Raw genomic sequence first — 20,609 nt, forward strand, 5'->3', positions numbered from 1 at the left:
AGTCTTGCGAAGCATCTCCTGCTGCATTTGATCAAAGTGAGCACAAGGATGTGCAGCCTCTTGGCACCTCTGGACCACACTGGAAGAAGAGTTGTCTTGGGCCACACATTAAACACACAAACTCTAACAAAAAAACTGATAAGAAAAACAGAAGGTCTGTGCATAATTTTTGTGATATTTGCCACCACAGATAAGAAAAAAAGTCCGCACATAATAATCCTAATTATGCAGTGGCCCTCTGGATAATCTTTTAAATTTGTCAAGCAAGTCCCAAGTGTGTGATCACTAATATAAAAAATACACATATCTAAGTAGTAAAACTTAGTAAAAAACTTAGTAATATAACTAAGTAATGTTTTAAGTAAATTTATGATTTTGAGTTAGGCCGCATTCATAGCCATCGTGGGCTGCGGGTTGGACACCCCTGGACAGCACATGGGAGTGCCGGCCACCCTAGCTCCTGGTCGTGGGCGCCTGAATCGCCCTCTTCCACAAAGGTCACCACAACCGCCTGTCCGCCCTGACCTGGTAGACCTCTGCAGCTGGCACTTGCAAGAGCCCGAGAAACACACCATCACTATGAAAGACACACACATCTTCAGAACTGCAATAAGTTATTATAATTAACTCTAATTTCTACACAAAATGATTGTTTTTATTTATAAAGTTGGGTTTAGATGCTCCCACCATCAGAGAGCAGCAGTATCATAATCTACAACACAAATAACATCTAAAGCACTCGGTTTGGAACAGACCGTGGATCTTTGCAGTGAGTCTACCGTCCCAATGAGATTTTTTGTAGACTGCCCTTAAAATAAGATTTAGTATTCTGAATACAGAAAAAACTGATCACCAAAAAGAATTACCCAGGAGTGTCGGAATGCCCATTTTTACCCAATGAGTATCATTACATTGGACAATCTATACTAAAATACTTGAACTTCAACAACCTCAAGAAGGATGCCCACAAAAAGACCACACTGTTGAGCTTTTAAGGCATAGAGTTAATATAAACCTGGTAGAGTAAAATAAATCAGTGGCCTATGTGAAAGACTTAGATGTTTTCCATTTGACCCAGGCCACCTTAGCACCACTAAAGGAAGCCCAGTGTCCTTGGTGTTCTTCCATGTCTGTGGGGCAAAGGCTCTCGATGACGACAGTATTACCAAAGGTTTCCTTGAACCCGGGCTGCACTGCACAGGCCTATTTCTGTCATAGTCCTGAACACACTGCCCAGTATAGTGGCCTCTTGTCACGTATGGCTAGCGAGCCCTTGAACTGAAGGTCTGCTATAAGAGTGAAACACACAATGGAATTCAAAAACTTTGTACAAGAAAAAGAATATACAATCTCATTCGTAATTGTTACAATGATTAAATGTGGAAGTAATATTTTTATATGTGAGTTAAATAAAATATCTTATTAAAATTAATTTCACCTGGCCCTCTTCAGTGTGGCTCAGTTGGTTGGAGTGCTGTCCCATGCATGGAAAGGTTGAGGGTTCGATTCCCACTCAAGGAGCCTAGAAGAGGCAACCAATTGATGTTTCCCTCTCACATCAATGTTTCTCTCTCTCCCCCCTTTTTCTCTCTCTCAAAGCAATTTAAAAAATGTCCTCAGCTGAGGATAAAAACAACAATAAAAAATAAGTAAATAAATAAATTTTAAGAATTATTTTGCCTGGTTATTTCAACTTTTTTTATATGGGGCTACTAGCACATTTTAAGTTGCATGTGTGCTCACTTGTGACTTACACTGCATGTCTGCTGGACCGTGCTGACTTGGAAGGGCAAGAGGTATTTTAAGTGATATATGTATAATATCTAACATCTAAGGCATTAGCAAATATGTTTACAAGACCCTGTGTATGTATAGCAATAGTATAAAAAAGACATCATTTACTGAGTTCCAACTTTTTGGCAGGGATCACGATAAGTGCTTCTCGTAGATTATCTGTCATCCTCCCGACGGGAAATAATTTAGATCAGCAAGACTAAGTCATTTGCCCCAGATCACATGGGTAGAAAGTGCTGGATACCGGAGGTCTGCCAGAGGCCAATGCCTAGCCCCTGCACAGGGGGAGGCTCTGTTTGGAAGTGACCCTCTCTTGGAAAGTTGGTCACTATCTACCATGGGCAGGGACTGTCCAAGCCCTATATCCGTCAGTCATAAGGTGCTCTCACGCCACCAGACTAGACTGGTGATTGAGAAGAGAGAGCTGGGGGACAGGGCAAAAAAGGTGAAGGAATTAAGAAGTACAAATTGGTAGTTACAGGACAGTCACAGGGATCATTATGCTAAGTGAGATGAGCCAGTCAGAGAAAGACAAAAACCATATGATTTCACTTACATGTGGAATCAAATGAACAAACTAAATAAACAAAATAGAAACAGACTCACAAATACAGAGAAAGGACTGAAACGGTCAGAGGGGAGGGGTTGTGGGGCTGGATGAAAAAGGTGGAAGGATTGAGAAATACAAAGTGGTAGTTACAGAGTGGTCACAGTGTTGTAAAGTAGATCATAGGGAATACTGTCAATGACATCGTGACGAGCATGCACAGTGCCAGGTGGGTACAGGACATATCAGAGGGGACACTTTGTAAAGGGTACTGTCTGACCACTGTGCTGTACACCTGAAACCAGTACAAAATAATACTGAAAGTAAACTGTAATTGAAAAATTAAATAAACAAATAAATTTTGAAAAAATATTAAGAAGGCGCTCCCGTTCCGGTCCGGACGCCGTGGAGTGAGCCGTTCTGCAGTGGCGCGCAGAGGGGTGAGGGGCCACGCAGCAGAGCGAGCCGAGGCAGCACAACAACGGCACCCAGTGAGCTGCGGCCAGCTGTCTTGGGTGCCACTGCTGAGACGAGTCCCTCGGTTCCATCCATAGCCTGGCCTAACCTTCTGACTCTGGCCCGCTCTCGGAAAATGCCTCTGTAACAGCAGCACTAATTGAGTGGGAAGCTCTGGAATACTTGGGAAGGAAACAGCTCGCAGCCAAGGGGGCCAGCGACACAGCCACAAGAGAGAAGCAGACCCGCTGTGGAGCTGAGACAGTCTGCCAAAAGAAAGAGTCTTCCAAAACCCAAAACATCTTCTGCCACCAAGCTTTGGAAAAATTAGGTATGCAAACCTTTGGCCCTCTTTCATGCGTCTTCTCCCCCAACACGCTCCCGGCCGGCTAAGTGATGGAAGTCTACAGACATCTGCTCAGCATTACCGCAAGTGCCCACAAAAAGCAATTTTCCTTCCTGCAGCAGTTGGAAAAGCGTAAGTGAGGGGTAGGGGTGATGGGGTGGGGGCGGGGGCGGGGAGGCAGGGAGGAAAGCTGGCCAGAAAAAAAACACACACACAGAAAGCACAGTGACATTCAGACATGAACCTAGGAATTTCTGAATGGTTCAGAATGGGACACTTTGTCACCTCTGATTTAATTAGAAGACTGTTTTCAGAATGCTCAAGGTCTAGGCTTGTAATCAAGTACTTACGTAATCCTCCTCATTGAGCCCTTGTTTCTCAACAGAACTTTTCACCTCCATGGAAAACTTCTCAAACTCAGGTTTCACTGTCCTCAGTAGAGTGATTGTTTGGAGGGATGAGTATGCCTGCTTAGCTTCAAAGTCGTGTTTGTCTCCTCTCTTCCACGAGCCATCTCCTACGGGAGAAATAAAAATATTTATAATCCCAAGCCAGTCACCATAAAGGGGCCATTCTCCTTTTCCAACTGCGATGTGTCTCTACATGTCACTCTTGGTGGTCGCAACTAGAGTCATTGTCATGGTTTTGCACCTGGGTATAATGTGACGATGTCATGACCCTCACAGGAGAAGAAAGCTCTTTAGGACACGTGTCCCTTTGAAATGTGAGAGAAAGGGAAGCACTGTGGCATTAACTACCTTATAATAAGCATGTATCTGTAATTTTCAGCCCCCAAGAACGGCAGCGTTGTGGGGGCAGGAAGGAAGTTTTATTCCTCCTCGTTCGCACTCAGTTTTCAATAGCCATGGTCATCTGGGGAGGTCAACCAAGGTGCTGCTTTGGGGCAGTGAACCTGATGTTACGGAGATGTGGTGGCAGGCGTGGCTCTGTGTGACAATAGGTATACACACGTATGATAACGTGGCACTGTTAAAACGAAAAAGTTTGAGATTACTGATAGTTCCTAAAATATTGCTGGAATCTCTCTGGAGTGAGAAGTAGCTTAGGTGAATGGGAGAATTTGTATCTCTAGCTCTGGCGACATCATCAAAGTATTTATTGGACTGTGTTTAACAGTGCATCAATAGCAACAGAATGAAACCGCTCGCATGTATTGAGCAGATATAGAATAATAGAATCATCTCCACTGAGTACTTTATATTTAGAAACGAACTTAATCCTCACAAGACCCAGTGTGTGGGTACAATCACCGTCTCTATCGTACAGATGAGGAAACCGAGGCATGAGAAGCTGGGTACCCTGCTGCTTCACAGCTCTCCCTACATAAAAGCAAAGGCAAATCACATGGGGAGAAATCATCACTCTTCTCTTTATGATTTCATTTTTTTTAGACAGTACGTGGCCTTCGGGGCCCCATTCTTTTGGGCCTCTCCCTTTTGACAACGGGCTGTTGTTTCTATGAATTATCAGGATGATCCCTGCAGGTCTAGAAATAAAACAAGGCATTCAACCTCTGCAGTCCAACGCCAGCATCCTTTGACCGCGCTGAGCCCCCGGTCCACAGCAGGTGCCCAGAGCCTCACGGCTGAGCAGCGAGGATGGCTCTGCAGGACAAGGCCAGGGCTCTCGCTCTCCTCTTAACAGAAAAAGAGCTGGCGGCCTTGGAATTTCTATCACAGCTTAAGTCAGACAAACATGGACCAACTGAAAACTGTGCTCAAAGTCCGTGGCAGCCACGGTGGGCATCATAAGTGTCCGAACAGTCTCCAACACCTTCAAGAGAAGGATTTAGAGACAGACATGTAACAGCCAAAGTTATCACAGGCTAGTGGCTTACTGGGGGAGGGAGGAAAGTCCGTGGATACGAATAAACAGTGAGGAGTACAGAGGAAGAGACAACCGGCCCCACAGAGAGAGGGCTCCCTGGGAGGAGGAGGAGGCATCAGCTGGTCCTAACGTGTGAACAGGATTTCGCCGGAGAGGAGGGTGGAAAGGCCTGCTTGGCCGACCCAAGGCACGATGCCCGGTAGGCAGCAAGCCGTTAAAAGATAAGACAGAGCTGAGGACAAATTCATTAAAGGCTAGATCTGTTCTCAGTGAGCACAAGATTAAATTACAAGGCACCGAACAGAACTTGACAGAGTCCTCCTCCTCCCACACGAAGCCTCCCAGATGCGGAAGGGGCCTCAGCAGGAAAGCCCAAAGAGAGCTGGTGACCTGCACATCTGCCACCAGCCAGGGCGAGCCCAGCTGGGCGCTTGGGGCACAGCCATTGTGGCCTTTGTGACGGGGCCAAATCCATGTGCTGGGAAGACCCCAAAGTCTGAAAATGTCCAGGACATCCTCATCCCATGGAGGGAACCATTTCTCCTAAGCATGCATCAATATTTATTGATTCAGTTTTAGTTGATTTGAGGTGTCAGGACTCAGCAAGAGTAATGTTCCTTAGGCAAAGAGGGTCAGAGTCCCTCAGCTCTGGGGAAATTCTCTCCTGGGAAGCCCTAACCCCACTGGCCCTCCCAAGGGCTGTTCTGTGTCATCAGGAAGCACACACAGAACTGGAAACAGCAACGCTCTCAGTTACCAAAATAGTAACTGAGGGGAAGGCATTTTTTTTACTTTGAAAGAAATGAAATTCAGTACAATAAATCTGTCTACAATAACCTAAAAGACAATAACTTTGAAGTTTTGTTTTCTAGAGAAAAAAAAATGGAAACAATAGTGTTCAATAAATTTAAACCAAAATAAATAGGTGTCTAGTCCCACACTTAACGGACACTAAAGTTCCTGCTTTTGTGGGGGAGTTTCTCATTGTAAAGTGTCAGTAACATCTTCCATACAGGGCAGAGGTTGCCATGGCGTGACACCCCGTCCATGGGACGAATTTATTTCAGTGGACACCTGGGTACCCCTGGAGATCACTGGGTGGAACAGAACAGTGACATGATCTGAGTCGTGCCTTGGGAAACAGCGGTGGACTAGAGTGGGGAGACACGGGGGGTTCACGGCCACAGTAATCAGGCAAGAGTTTACAAGAGGTTAACTGTGGGAAGTCACCCCACCAAAAAATTAAACATGGTTCTCTGGGGGCAGTGGGGGGTCGAATCATGGGCAAGTTTCCTTTTCTTTCCTTGTCTTTTTTCCTTTCCTGTGTGTGTGTGTGTGTGTGTGTGTGTGTGTGTGTGTGTGTGTGTGTTTCTGAATCTGGGAAGTTTTCAATAATAAATGCCTACTGCTTTTTTAGTCAACAAGAAGGTGAGCCTTTGAGAATGAAAGCAGAGGACTGTGCGAAAGGAATCTCAAGACTCCACAAGAATGGAGGAGTGCGGGACGCCAGAGAGGGAAATGCGTCACCAGTGCTGCCGAAGAACGGGGTGTCACTAGAGGAAAGAGCAGAGTCAGGCAGAGGAGGTGGACAGGGAAAGTGTAATGATTTCAGGGAGGATCACGGTCAGTCCAAGGTGATGACTACGGAACGCCCAAGTGACAACCCCAGGCCGGGGTTGGAAATAATGGTCTGAACAGAAAGAGAAGCGAAGGCTCGAGAAGGTGTTGGCCGTCACTTCCATATGGCCCCGAGTGAGCACCAGGGACTGGCTGGCTGCCCTGGGTGAGGGAGTGCAGGGGAGGGAGGGGGCAGGTTGAGCCCAGACACGTTGGGGTGTTGCTTTCAGAGCAGAAGGAGCAGGAGGAGATGGAGCAGCTTGCAGAGAACCAGAAGAATGTGGTGCCCCCAAAGCCAGGAAAACCACGCTTCCAGAAGGAAACAGGTGGACACAATACTGAATGTTCTAAAGCTCTAATATAGTAGTCACTAGCCACACATGTGACTAATTAAACTTTAATTAAAATTAAATAAAACTAAAACTTTAGTTTCTCAGTTGCGCTTGCCACCTTTCGACATAAAATAGAACACAGCTGGTGTCCCTGAAGGTCCCATGGCACAGCACTGATTTCCAGGCATGAGGCACGGCCTGAGGTAAGGCTAACGGCCTTGGCAATGAGGCGGTTACCGGTGACCTTAAGTATAGCACTCTCAGAGAAGTGGTGGGCACTAGTGTCATATTCTTACAGTGGTCCTGAACAAGGGATTAAGACTGAGAGGAGAAAGAAGTCTTCTTGTGATAAGTAGGGCAGAGAAGGTGAGTCTTAACAGTTGTTTCGGGAATAAGGGAAAGCGAATTTGCCTTGCTTTGCTTGGCTTTTTCTGTTTTGTTTTAAACATTTCGAGTGAGAAGGGTGCAGAATATCCGTGAAAGAGGAAATGACCTGCTCAGCACCATGCCCTGTGGTCAGCAATCCTGCAGCCGGAGAGCTGGCGGGGGCAGCCAGCGGTTCCCACATTGGGATGGATGACCGTGTCCTCCTGTAGCTCTCGCTCCTCACCCAGGACCCAGCACACAGTAGGCCTTCGATAAATGCGGGCTGAATGACTAGCTGCAACATTACAGAATACATCCAAGAAATGAATGCCTGCAGTTCATCTGGGCTTCCACACCTGAGCCTACCCTCTCCAGATGTCCACGCGCGCCACGCCTGCCATGAGCGAGGCTGGTCCGGTTCCTCCCACCAGCAACATCAGCACCACGTACTGGGTGACGCCATCACCAACGGCGTTGCCTGTACCATTTCATTCTTTGATCCACATAAAAACTCTGTGAGGTAGATTTAAGTACAATCCCCGCCTCAGAGGTGAGGAAACTGAGGCTCAAGGAGGTTAACATGCCCAAAGTCATTTAGCTAACGAACAACAGAAGCAGGATTCAGACGCCAGCCGGACGCCAAGCACCGGAGCTGTGCCTGCTCCACATAACAGTGCGTCAGCGTCTGGGGTGTTCGAAGATGCAAAACTGCAAATGCGGTGGGGTGGCAAAAAACGTTAGAAACAAAGGTAACAGGAAGAAAGACAGAAAGGGGAAGTGCCTAAATGTGGCTTAACAACTGTTTCAGTTGAAAGATTGTGTCGGAATTCTCTCTCTTTCCTCATTGTCCCAAACTGACTTTACTGTGCATATAATCACTTTGACAGCAAAGCATAACAAATCCAATCCCTCCCCTTTTCTGCCATTTTCCCATTTCTACTGAGTCAGACGATCTGTGTGCGTCACCTTGCTGTCCTGCACTTCCATCCTCACCTGCGTCAGTGTCCTCCAGGTTCTCAGTAGGTCAGGAGAGCTCTTAGCAGCCCCCAGTGGCACAGCCCAAACAGATAACCTTCCATGCAACTTACTTCTGAAGAAGATGACCAATGAACGACAATGCCAATAGGTGCTATAAAAAACTCTCCAGGACAAAATTAATCATCTTCTCTCTAGATTTTTTAACCTATTTTTTCAATCTTACTTCCCATCACTGGAATTCGCCCATAATATATTCTGAACTCCTACAGCAATACAATCTAGGCAGAAAGGAGACTATTTCTGAGTGTTCAATAAGACCCAATAACCGAGTAATCAGGAAATATGAACACACTGTCAGTATGTTTTTAAGAAATCCAACATCAATAAGTATTAACAAAATACACCATTCTTCCAGAATGGGTACAGAGTTTGGGGTGAGGGAGCCCAGGGAGAGGAGCATGTTGAAGAATTGCTACGAACGTACACCTGACCCTTCGGGCACGTCTTTGAGAAGGCCCTTTCCTGCGGGACACCAGACCCTTGCTCTCGGTCACCCTGCCAGCCATACGGTTCTGTTTACTGCTTCTGCTCTAAGGACGGAAGGTGCTTCAGGGTCCGTGGCTCACAGGGACAGTGGCCTCTCTACGTGCCTTTTGCCTCCTTCCTGAGTAACAGATTCCTAACATGCTATGGGGGGGTGGGGGGTCCAGCCAAAAGCACACATGTCCTGGTTCCCCTCACCAGTGGGGGTAAGCAATAATATGTCAGCAGGAGTTAGTGTGTGGGCTCCGCCAACAGAACTGAGTCACCCGAGAGGATCTCCTCTTTGCCTTCATCTTCCCCTCATTGTCTTGACTGACATCAAGACGCGATCCCTGGAACCCTAGCCATCCATCACCTCGTGTCCTTGAGGACGGAAGCCACTCGCTGAAACTGAGGGAATGAAAACACAGAAGCAGCTTGGATCCCTGGTGACATGATGGAACCACCACACCTGCCCAGGACATCTTACAGGTGAGATAATAAACCTCCACATTGGTTTAGATCAACAATCACTATTGCTGACCATCTTGGTTATTTGCATGCAGACATAACTCCCATCTCCTAAAGAACTCCTGGTCTTTAGGATGTAAAGTCAGTTAATTCGAAAACAAAATATGGCCTAAATCAATCTATGAAACTATATTCCAGAAAAATGTACAAACTTAACTTACTTTTAAAGTTCCACATGTAATAGTCCAAGTAAACTAAGACTAATAATAAATATAGCTAACGTTAATTAAATGCTCAAGGAGCTTACTACGTACCTCACATACCTCATCTCATTTATCACTCAGCCTGATGCCATTAGGTAAATACTATTATTATCACCATTAGAGGAAACTAAGGCTTGCGTGTGAGGGCAGGGTCACGTCCATGTGCCAAGAGCTAGTATATGGCACAGCCTCTCAAGCAGACTGACACCTGAGCCCAAAGCCTGAGCAATGAGGCTTAAAAAGGAAAAGACCGGGAAATCTGATCACACACACTTGAGGATACTTTGTAGGTTGTATAAAAGCACACTGTACACTGTATAACTATGTAATTTTTCAAGAAGCAAAAAAACTGAACTCAGAAAAACAAGCTTTAAAAGTTGTCCCCAAATCACCAACGGTGTCATATACATGTATATGTACCTAAAGACAAAAAACAGAAATTAAAGTAGCACCACTGTTACATAATGTTATTCTAGAAGCTCTTGTCAGTACAATAGGAAAAGAAATAAGATGTTAGCTATCAGAATGAAGGAAAAACTTATTTTGAAAATGATATAAAAATTAATGGAATATGAGTTGTTTAATATGTGGAATTCTTGTGAAATAAATAAGCAAAACTCATAGATGTCTGTATAACAATGACAGTTACAAATGCAGTAAGGTCAAAAGGTCATGATCACAGTGACAACCAGAAAACATAAAATATCTAAGAATGAACTCAACATGGGTGTTGCAGAATTCAAATGAAAATAAATGCAAATCTTTGCTAATGGACATGAGAAGAAATTAAAATAAGTAAAAGAATTGAAAAGTTAGGAGATATGAAGTTGACAGGGATGTAGGAAAACAGTCTCACGCATCATTATTGCACACGTGTAAATGGGTAAACCGCTCTCCGAGACAACCTGGCAGTGTCTCTCAAGACTTAAACATGTGTAGCCTTTGACCCAGAAGTTCTACTTCTAGATATTTGTCTTACAGAATAAATACGTGTGAACGTGTGGGCACACGTGTGTACGCACATGAATGTGCACTCAGGGCAACTCAATATATCCTCGTTCTTAGAGCCTAAAAGGCAGGAACAGCACCAACATTTAAAACCAGAAGACTGAACAAGTAAAGGTGGCGTGTCAACATTATAAAAGACTGTATACCCATTCAATAAATTGTGTGATCATTTTCTTTAAAAATATTTTGTAAATATAGATGTACAGTAAAATAGACACGATGGACACACTTCTAAATATTACCGCAGCACTTTTATCTGGGTGACAGAATTATGGGAACTCGCTTTCTTCCCTGTGCTGTTCTATGTTTCTCAAACCTTCTGTGCCCCTCATGTGTTGAAATGACCAGGGCAAAGGAAAGAGTGCAGAGGGACAGGACCCCGGGCCCCGGTACCTGCAGGGCATTTGCCCGTTTGTAATGTGCCTTCACACGCACTGCCTCCAACTCTAGGTTTGCAGTTGCCAGCTTGCAGAATTCAGAATAAATGTTTTTCATTTCAATTTTTACCAGTCTCCACCACTATCTCAACAAAGTCAGTACTGCAGCCAACAAGGTAATTACACTCTGATTTTGGGTCAAGAATTAAAATGCGGGTCTGCTTGTGAAAAAAAAGGGGGCGGGGGGGGGACAATTGTAGCAGCAAAGAGGAAAACGCCAGGCATCAATCCTGAAAGCCTCCAATCTCTGATTTTATCCACTACAAGAAAGCAGCAAGGACTTTTAATTCAACAACTTTTTTTGATCAGCATGAGATGTGAGTTTTACTGTCTGTATATGTGCAATGTTTAATCTATTAAGTAAGCCGGGGTCAGAGCGGGGAACTGGGGTGTGTATTACAAGGTTCAGACCCTGTCTAACTCTCTCTCAGCAGCCAGAGCTGGAAAGAGCGGCTCAGCGCCAACGTGCCTTCTGTGACATGCAGGCTCAGTGCCCCTCGGCTGCCGTAGGGCAGCATCTTGAGAAAGTGGCCTGTGGCCTGTGGCCTGACAGTGTCTACGTCAGAGAGAGCTCTGGCCACGCTGGGAAAAACGCCCTGTACTTGTGACCTCCATGAGCTCCTTAAACACTCTCCATCACAGGCACCCTGGAAACTTTCCCAGACCCACTTTAAGAAAGTAAATGCTTTCAATCCTGTATGTTGATGGTTCACGAACTTCTATATGGGAGAAGCGTAAGGAGCAGCCGTCAAAAATGACGGGGGCCTGGGAGCAGGGACTTCCGAAGCGGTGTGCCTTGGTTTTACAGTAATGGTTATTTTATGTGTCTCACAGTGTGGCCCATTACAAACATGTGGGTAACACACATAAATATACACACACACAAACACACAATCATGTACCTAAAATAAAGGTTTTATGCTACGTGTGACACACTTTGATGTGTTCTATTCTGTTACATGGATATATTCTAGTCTATTCCATTCAACAAAAAATGCTGCCCAAATACCACTAAAATTATTCCAATCACGGAGGCAACCTGCAGTTGGAAACGCACTAGGGAGGGGCCTTTAGGACCTAGATTTGTGACCATTTGGAGACAAGTCCCTTGGCATCCCAGGTACATGGCAGGGGGTTGGGGGATGTGGCTTGGGTTTCGGTTTCTCTCTCTCTCTCTCTCTCTCTCTCTCTCTCTCTCTCTCTTACTTGGGTTCTCAGAGAAGAAAAAATCTGAAGTGATGACCATGTTCAGAACCACAGATTTCTAAAACCCTAGCTATGGAAATCAAGCGTGTTGACGTAGCTCCCACTGTTGGTTCTTTCTGGCCCCTTCCCGACACCCAGCCACACGCGAGGGAAGGCGGACGCGCAGTTACCGTAGGAAGAGCTGTTGAAGAGCTCGATGTTGAAGAAGGCGTAGTCTCCGTTGGTCATCCCGTGTCGGTGCGCCGCCAGCATGATGCCCCGGACCGTGTCGCCACTGGCACACATGATCACCACTGGGGACAGAGGAGCAAACAACACGCGTCAGACACTGAAGCCAGCGGGCGGCTGACAAAGCACAAGGTACTTACACCGTCCTCAGGTGTAAGGTGTATCCTCACAAATCACGTATCTCAACAATTATGCAGGAGGCAAATAGTAACTTCACAGTGGAAAAAGCTATTGGATGCCACCATAACCAAGCGATGGAAGCCAGAGTCACCAGGCATGGGAACAGATTTCTGAGCTCCTGATGTAACACCCTCAGGGCCAAAACCGTCAAAATGGGTAGCCCGAAGCTAATCAGGAGGGTGCAGTTGCAGACGTAGCCTGGGGACAGTCTGCGGAAGAGCTGGCCTATGCTTTTTCAAATGGTCTGTTTCAGGGGTGTTGAACTTATTTTCACCAAGGGCCACATCAGCCTCTCAGTGGCCTGCAAAGGGCCAAATGTAATTGTAAGAGTGTATAAATGTAACTACTTCTTAACCAGGGACAAGGAGGAAATATTCCAGAGTAAAAGGCACTAAGAGGAACAGAAAACTCAGTGCAATGTGTGATCCTGGGTTGGATCCTAGACCTTAAAAAAATAATAATAAAAGTCTTGCTATATAGTAGTGAGACAACTGGAGAGATCTGAGTAAGATCTGTAAGTTAGATAATAGTATTGCATTTGTGGTGATGTTCCTGCTTTTCATAATTCTACTGTGGGTATTTAAGTGAACATCCTTTTTCTTAGGTAATACACAACTACTTAAGGGTCAAGGAGCATAATGGCTGAACTTGCTCTCAAATGGTTCATTAAAAGATAGTAATACCTGTGTGATATATGTGTTTGGAGAGGGGAGGGGAGGAGAGGGGCAGAGGGAGGGAGGGGAGAGGTTTGGAATGACAAAGCACAAGCGGCAACATGTTAACAACTGGTAAAAATCTGGGTGAAGTCTGTACAGAGGTTTTTTTCCTACATAATTTCTTACATATTTTCCAAAAATGTAAAATAGTTTTTTAAAAAATGCTTCAGAAGAATCATCAGATTTGCCCAATATGAGACAGTGATGAGCGTCAACTGCTTTTTAAACGTAATTGCAAGATAAACACATTTTCCTGAAAAAGCAAACTGAAGGTTTCGGGAAGACCCTTCACTGGGCAAATCAGAGGATGCAGGGCACTGTGGAACAGGCTTTCTGCTGTCCTCATTTTCAGACATTTCTCCCAAGCCATCTCAACATGTGTGGGAAAAGATTAGCAAGACTCCAGGTCCCTGCCCACATCCTCTCAGTTTTTATCCACACTGTCGGATCTGAGAGGCTTTAGGCAGCTCCAGAATGTTGTTGCCTGCCTCATAAGAGCTTCAACAGGCTCGAGTGAAGTGGAAACCTGGCCGTGACCCAGTTAATTTGATCATTGTTGCTGACCCTTGTCTCCATGAGGGGGACCACTGTGCTTTGCTGCATGCACAGAGGAGAGGAGAGAGCTGGAGAGGCCTGGGCGCGGTAACCGCATTGTCACGGTGCACGCAGGCTCTCAGAGGTGTGTATGTTCTTTGTGAAAGCGTGGGTGCTGAGAGATGTAAAACAAACTCTCTGCTGTGCCAAAGCTGTCTTGGCAACGCGCGCAGAGGGCTAGGGCTTGTGGATATTTTGTTCACTGCAACCTGCATCGACTGTTAGATCACGACTCTGACATTCCTCAGTGCTGGGGGCTCCGGGGCAGGCTCAACGCTCTGGGGAAGCTTGTTTTTAAACAATACAACACTCATGAAGAGCTATCACCGTGGGAGTGGGTGTTGTTTGTGCCCAGAAATATAGTGATGTATTTGAGTTACAGATTCCAAGAGGTCTCAGTGAGGAAGCTTTCAAAGAAACACCTCGTTACTCATTGTGACTTAGACTCTTGTTTTAGCAATGTTTCAATTCTAGTCCCTTCCATTAAAAGAGAGCCAAGGTGTCCCACAAAATAGCCAATAAAGGGCTGAGGCCGGATGAGTTTGAAGAGTATGGATTCCAAGCAGGGCAGTCTTGGAATCAACAGTGTCCAGGAGGGTTCAGTAGACTGGGGCAGCCCTCATCATTTTTGATCAATTAATCAGAGCACAGAGTCTGCCTCTGGAGCCCCAGGTGCAGAACATCATTCTGTCGGCACAGTCATGGCAGAGTCACTGCTTGAGGACAGAGTCCCAATAACCTAACTTAGATGTTTTTAGATAATCTGGAATGCAGATTACTTCAACTCAACGAGAACCAAAACAGCCACGAAACACATCTATGTCAACATGCACCTATGATGCTCACTGGGGAGGAAAATTATAAGGAGTGGGGGGTCAGTGAGGATGAAATGAGATTCAGCTAAGTCGGTTGAGTGATTCAGGCATCTAAAGCCACCAGGACTTGCTAACTCTAAGTGTCCATCTGAGAAATATATACCCAGCCCCAGACCAAACAGCCTGGGTCCTCGGGCCAGAGCACCAGCTTCCTTACGTCCCCTGGCCAAGCTCCATCCAACGCTGGCCTCGCTGTCACTTCTTTTTTTATTTCTACAGTCCTGACCCACCTCCATCTCGATCCCTATCACCACAAAGACCAATTCCTCTGATGGACACCTTCCTTCTTCAAGTCCAGTGCCTACCTAGACTAAGCAAGAGTGACCCAAGTGGCATTGTGTCCATCTGAACAGCTCTGATTATTTTAGATCTCATCCACTGTGTTTTGACCCCGTGGTTTAACTCTCAAAAGGAACCTTTAACTTCCAAGTCCATGTGCAGGGTTTTGTCTTCCTTGCATACAACCCATAGTGCACATTATGGTTCAGTTTAAGTTGCAGCAAGCACTCGAAGATGCTGGCAAAGCAGTCAGAGGGCAGAACCCTTCTGGATTTGTAGAATAATCCCTAATCTCTTCTGGTTGTTTCATTCAAGCCTAATTCAACAGCAAGTATTTTTAGCTCCTTGCCTTTACATAGTCCATCAGAAGATTAAAATAGTTTTCACTAAAATAGCATTCTCTTCCTACTCATGTTTCATCAGTTTACATAACTCATTAAACTACATACTTAAAATAAGCACAACCGGCATAAACAGATTTGGGGACAGCTCTTGGAAAGTATGTGGACGAGTGCAAGAGGTCTGCCGTCACGCTCAGGGCTCAGGGGATGGGTACTACCTGCCAGTGCCCTCCAGCAGTCGGTAAGGTCTAGAGAGAAAAGGGAGCATCGGCTAAAAGGGAGCACGACCTGTGAGTAGGGGTCGTGTAAGGCAGTTTTCAAACAGTTCTGTTTTATTTAAGTGTATTTAAATATCTAAATACCAATCTGAGGGTCGAATTGTTAGAATTCTAAAAGGGGGGTGGTATGATTCTAAGTTGCTGAATAGACTTTTTGTCATTCTGCCCTATTTTCTCCAACTTCTTAAAATCCTTGCCACTGTTCCCCCCTCCGCAACCCGATTCCCCCGTGTCTTCGGTAAGAGGCTCCTCGCTGCCCCAGCACTTTCTTGCCATCACTCCAAGAACTGCAGAGAGAGTGCCAAGAGGCGGCTACGGAAGTCAATCAGGCAGCATACCTGAGTTGGGGAGCGTCTCTTCCCCTGGGCTCCTGTTCCCACAGTGGAGCAACCTCCGAAGAGCTGACACTCAGTGTGCCTTTGTTCACCCCTCGCTACCCGCGCTCCCCAGAGGGAAATGAGTGAACTGTCTGCCTCCTGCTTCTAAGAAAAAACTGGGCACGTTGGCTCAGCCCTTCTTGCCTCCCCTCCGAGGTGTGTCTGCGTTCCGAGAGCACACATTCTGGGTGACTCTGGTCATGGGGTAGGGAGCCTGTCCTGGGGACGATCTGCAGCTGAACCGCTGAGCTGCAGTGTAGTGGGTGAACCTGCCTTATTCTGAGAGAAAGTAACGAGCAGCCCTTTGTCAGACCTAGACAAAGAACATCAGACCTAAATCCATGTTCTCTAATAGGTTCTTTCGATAATAAAAATGGTGCTTTCATAGTGTCTGTGTGACTCCTACATCCATCTTTCACTTCAACCTAAACCTGGAGGAGAAAAGAGATGTGACAGCGCAGGAGCAAAGGGACATGTGTCACGTGCTGCGAATCAAAAATATGACAGCAGCAATGAAAGGACAAATCTCCACGGTGAACTTGGGAGTTGACAAAGAAATACCTAGGCAAGAGAAAGTACAGGGTATCAATCCAGCAGACCTAACAGTCAAATAAAACAAATTCTAGAAAGAGAAAATGAAGGGGATAAAATCACCAAAGAAATAATTTAAGAAATTTTCCCAGAACTAAAGGACGTGAGTTCCTGGATTGAAGAGGCCTACCCTTCAATATCTTCAAGTGCATAAGGCAAAATTCTGGCATAAAAATATATCCTAATGGAATGTGAAACACTGTAAACAAGAACATTAGTCTAAAATTTTCCAGGGGAAAAAATACATCGAACAATAGATAAAGAAGAAGAATCAATTCCGGCTTCTTAATAGCAATGTTAGAATTTAAAAGACAGTCCTTCAAATTTTAAGGGAAAATAATTTCAGACCTAGAATTCTCTAATTACATATAGTGGTAAAATAAAGAAATTTTCAGTCATTAAACATCTCAAACTTTAGCTCTTATCCATTCTTTCTGAGAAAGCTCCCAGAGGATGTACTCTATCAAAAAAAGAACATAAACCAAGAAAGAGAACACAGAAGATCTAGCTGAGGAGAGGGGGGTGGAAGTTTCAGGAGGATGTTGAAGAAAGAGCCCAAAGCTACAACTGTGCAGCATGTTTAGAAAGGAACAAAACTGGAGCAGCTCAAGAGACTTAAAATATAAAATATGTAGATGATTTACTTATGCGTCCATAGGAAACTAAGCAAACAAACAAAAATAGACTTTTGAACCCCAAGGAAAACAAGTAGGGCAAGAAAGAAATGTCAGCTAGTGGCCTGTGTGGCTCAGCTACAAACAGCATTTAGAAAGTAATGGTAACGCGGACACTGAATACTGCTGAGCTAACCAAAAATTACAATACAGTTGTATTGGAAGGACGACTGGAAGGAAAGCCTGAGCACACGACAACGCAATGAAATCAGCAACGAAATCAGCATCTCCCACTTGAGATGACCACAAATAAAACCTAAAACTGAAAAAATAAAAACTAACATGCAATTTAGAGGTCAGAGGCCAAAGACTACAGAAAGTGCTACAAGAGTTGCAGATAGTTGCCTCCGGGAAGTGAGACATGGGGGGTGGGGGACAGAAAACCTGTTCCGAATGACACATGTAATATAGCTGTATATACAGCTATATAACTAACTTTCATAAAAATAAAATCTGTTTTTGAGAAAAAATGCTTCTCTCTGGTTGTTTGTACACTACAGAGCCGTGGTTTTCATTTGCACGTGAGAGGTCGCACCTTCGTTGTGATGGGCACCAAGTCCCACTGGCCCCAAAGGCTTCAGAATTTCCCCAGGGCAGCCCACAGGCTCCTTTCTTCTCCTGCTGGGTTTACTTAGTGATTTCACTGACCGTGGGCTCCCCGCTGTAAAATTCTGCTGATCAACCTCTTGGTGCTTTCCCCCCGCCTAATTCTAAATATACATGACTCTGTACTGATATGTCTACAGTAGTTATGCAGGCCCTGATTGATGATATTATTAATAACTAATGAGATAAAGCTCTAGTCCTCCATACAGAATGCATGCAAAACACTTCTAGTTCTATATCTTATATATGGACAAAACAACCGCTAGCTTTTATAGTTCGAAAAAATATTTTTAAGTTGCCTTTTTAAAAATAAATTTATCATTGAGGGTAGAATATTTAGGGGAGTAGTTAGTTGACCATATAATTGCATTGGTTTTAAAGAAATATCTTTTTCTCTGAATAACATATGCCCAGATGTGTGTCTTTCAGTGATATTATATGTTAGCTAAAGATATGAGAGGAAAAAAACTTTAATTATTGACTTCAGTGGTAAACTCCTAAAGTGGAGGAATAATTAATATCCCTTAGTTTATCTTTCTACAGTACAAAATATAGCCAAATGACATTTCAGTCACAGTATTGTTTGAAATAGTGGCATGGGTAGTGTTTCCCCTGTCAGAGACACAAACACGTGCGATCTGGCCCTGGCTGGTGTGGCTCAGTTGGTTGGGCGTGGTCCCACAAACAAAAAGGCCGCTGGTTCGATTCCCAGTCCGCGCACTTGCCTGGTTGCACGTTTGGTCCCTGATCAAGCAACACATCCGTCAGTGTTGCTCTCCCACACTTTCTCCCTCCCTTACTCTCTCTCAAAATAAAAATAAATAAATAAGTTGTTTTCTGAAAAATTGTTATCTGATTTTGAACATGAACTTAATTCCCAAAAAAAAAGTGCTAAAAATATTCTCTCCAAAAGCGGTGGTAGGGGCTCTCTAGTTCCACGATATTTACTATAGAGTTCTTAAAAACAAAAACACAGTCAGTTACACTTTTACACTTGAGTGACTACAAATCGGGACCCCCCCCCCAACATCAGCCTGAAGGGGCCTGAGTCTCACGCGAACTTGCCCTTCCCCAGAGGAGGAAATTCAGCCTCAGAGAAGGTAAAAGACTTGCCCAATCCAGAGCATCTGCTGCTCACCCCAGGGTTCTTTCCCCAGGATCTGGTCTCTCCTCCTCCGTCTAGTGCAGGTGATTGTCGCGTGTATAAACTGATAACCACGATAATAAAACCGCACGTTTACTAAGCACCGCTGCGCCGGCGAGTTAGCTCAGTTAATCTTCCCAGCACCCCTAAAACCGGGCTGTCCCCACTACCCCCACTTTACCTGAGGAACCGGAAGAAGAAGAGCAGTTTAGAAGCAGTCCGAGCTCACCCTCCAGGGAGCGCCTGAGCCAGGACAAACACTCTGGAAATCAAACTCCACTGAACCCCTGTTTAACCCATTAACTGCTTATAGTAAAGTAATGGTGATTAGCAAAAGGTGAAAGATCCCCACGGAGAGCTTTGTCATTAAGCAACTTTTTCTTTTGAGGGTAGGGAATTTCTGGGAGGGAGGGAGGACTTAGGGGAGAAACTATTTTGCATTTCCAACACCCGCCAAGTCGCTGTTGGCAACAGTCTTAGAGCAGGGATGGTAACGTTTGTCACCTGCAAAATACACAGATCAGCCCAGCGAACCAGTTCAGACTTGGGAGGAAAGGGAAATAAAAGCAAAGGGACTGGGAACATCGAAGAGGCTTTAGGAATTCAAAAATAATCCGCAGCAGCAGAACGCAGTCCAAGCCCTCTGAAGCCCCCAGGCCCCCCCCCCAGAACAATGCTGCCTCCCTTGGCCCCTCCCCTCAGCCACCCCTCGTGAAGTTGAGGGGCCCGTGGCCGTGGCCGTGGCCCTGATCTGCCCTCATCTGGAATGACAGATCCCGTCGGCCAGGAATTCCAGGCCACATGCTCAGAAATCACTCCCAGCACTGAGACTTTCAGGGCAATGGCAACGCGGACGCGCTGGCAGAGCTGGATCTTGCGGGTAGGGGGACACACCCCCATGCCCGGCCAGCCCTGGGACGTCTGCAGCCCCCAGCTCCCAGCCCTAGAAAGCAGAGAACCCAAGACTCGGTTCCAGTTCCGGGGGCCAGAGCAGCCCGAGGTCTGCAGTAATCTGGGGACTAGGGGTTAAGAAGTGGGTGTGGGTTTCTCGGCGGGGCGGGGCGAGTCCGCAGCCGTTGGAGACAAGTGCCCTTTTTCATAATCAGCAAAGCCCGCGAGCCCCGCCTGCTTGGCTGGCAGGGATTCGGCGCAGACAGCCCGGAGTTCGAAAGCTCAAAACTTGGCCACGCATCCCCACTGTCAACACCTCCCGCCTCCGCGCTCTGAAAAGTGCGTTCTTTACGAGTCCGAGGTGGCCACAGCGCCATGCTCCAGGGCTCCCCTGCCCACTCTCACCTGTTCCTGAGACTCTCAGCCTCCAGTCTCGCTCTCTCTCACAGCCAGGGCCCAGCAACCAGGCCGTGACCAGTGGCGGGCTAGCCCCGCACCTGGCTCAGCCCCTGTCCACTTCGGTCTCCCGGAGTGGGGTCGTGGGGAGCTTGGCTGGGAGTGCTTTGTTTACAATCCAGGCGTGAGCTGGAGCAGAGGCCGATTCCTCCAGCTCTCTCCTCCCCAAACCTGACACTCAGAGGAAG

The 20,609-nt window shown here is 45.9% G+C and overlaps 1 protein-coding gene across 2 annotated transcripts in view; it reads right to left on the minus strand.

The window, feature by feature from the left end:
• NPR3 (natriuretic peptide receptor 3) overlaps positions 1-20,609 on the minus strand; it is a 71,139-nt gene that overhangs the window by 48,253 nt on the left and 2,277 nt on the right. For both annotated transcript variants that reach the window (XM_037128980.2, XM_037128979.2), the window contains exons 2-3: positions 12,362-12,484; positions 3,494-3,660 (exon numbers count right to left, since the gene is read on the minus strand). In XM_037128980.2, coding sequence (XP_036984875.2) covers positions 3,494-3,660; positions 12,362-12,484 — 290 coding nt within the window. The remainder of the gene's footprint in view (positions 1-3,493; positions 3,661-12,361; positions 12,485-20,609) is intronic.

This window comes from Artibeus jamaicensis, unplaced genomic scaffold (genome assembly GCF_021234435.1).
Source record: "Artibeus jamaicensis isolate MK-2021 breed Jamaican fruit bat unplaced genomic scaffold, CSHL_Jam_final scaffold_369, whole genome shotgun sequence".
Classification (NCBI taxonomy): domain Eukaryota; kingdom Metazoa; phylum Chordata; class Mammalia; order Chiroptera; family Phyllostomidae; genus Artibeus; species Artibeus jamaicensis.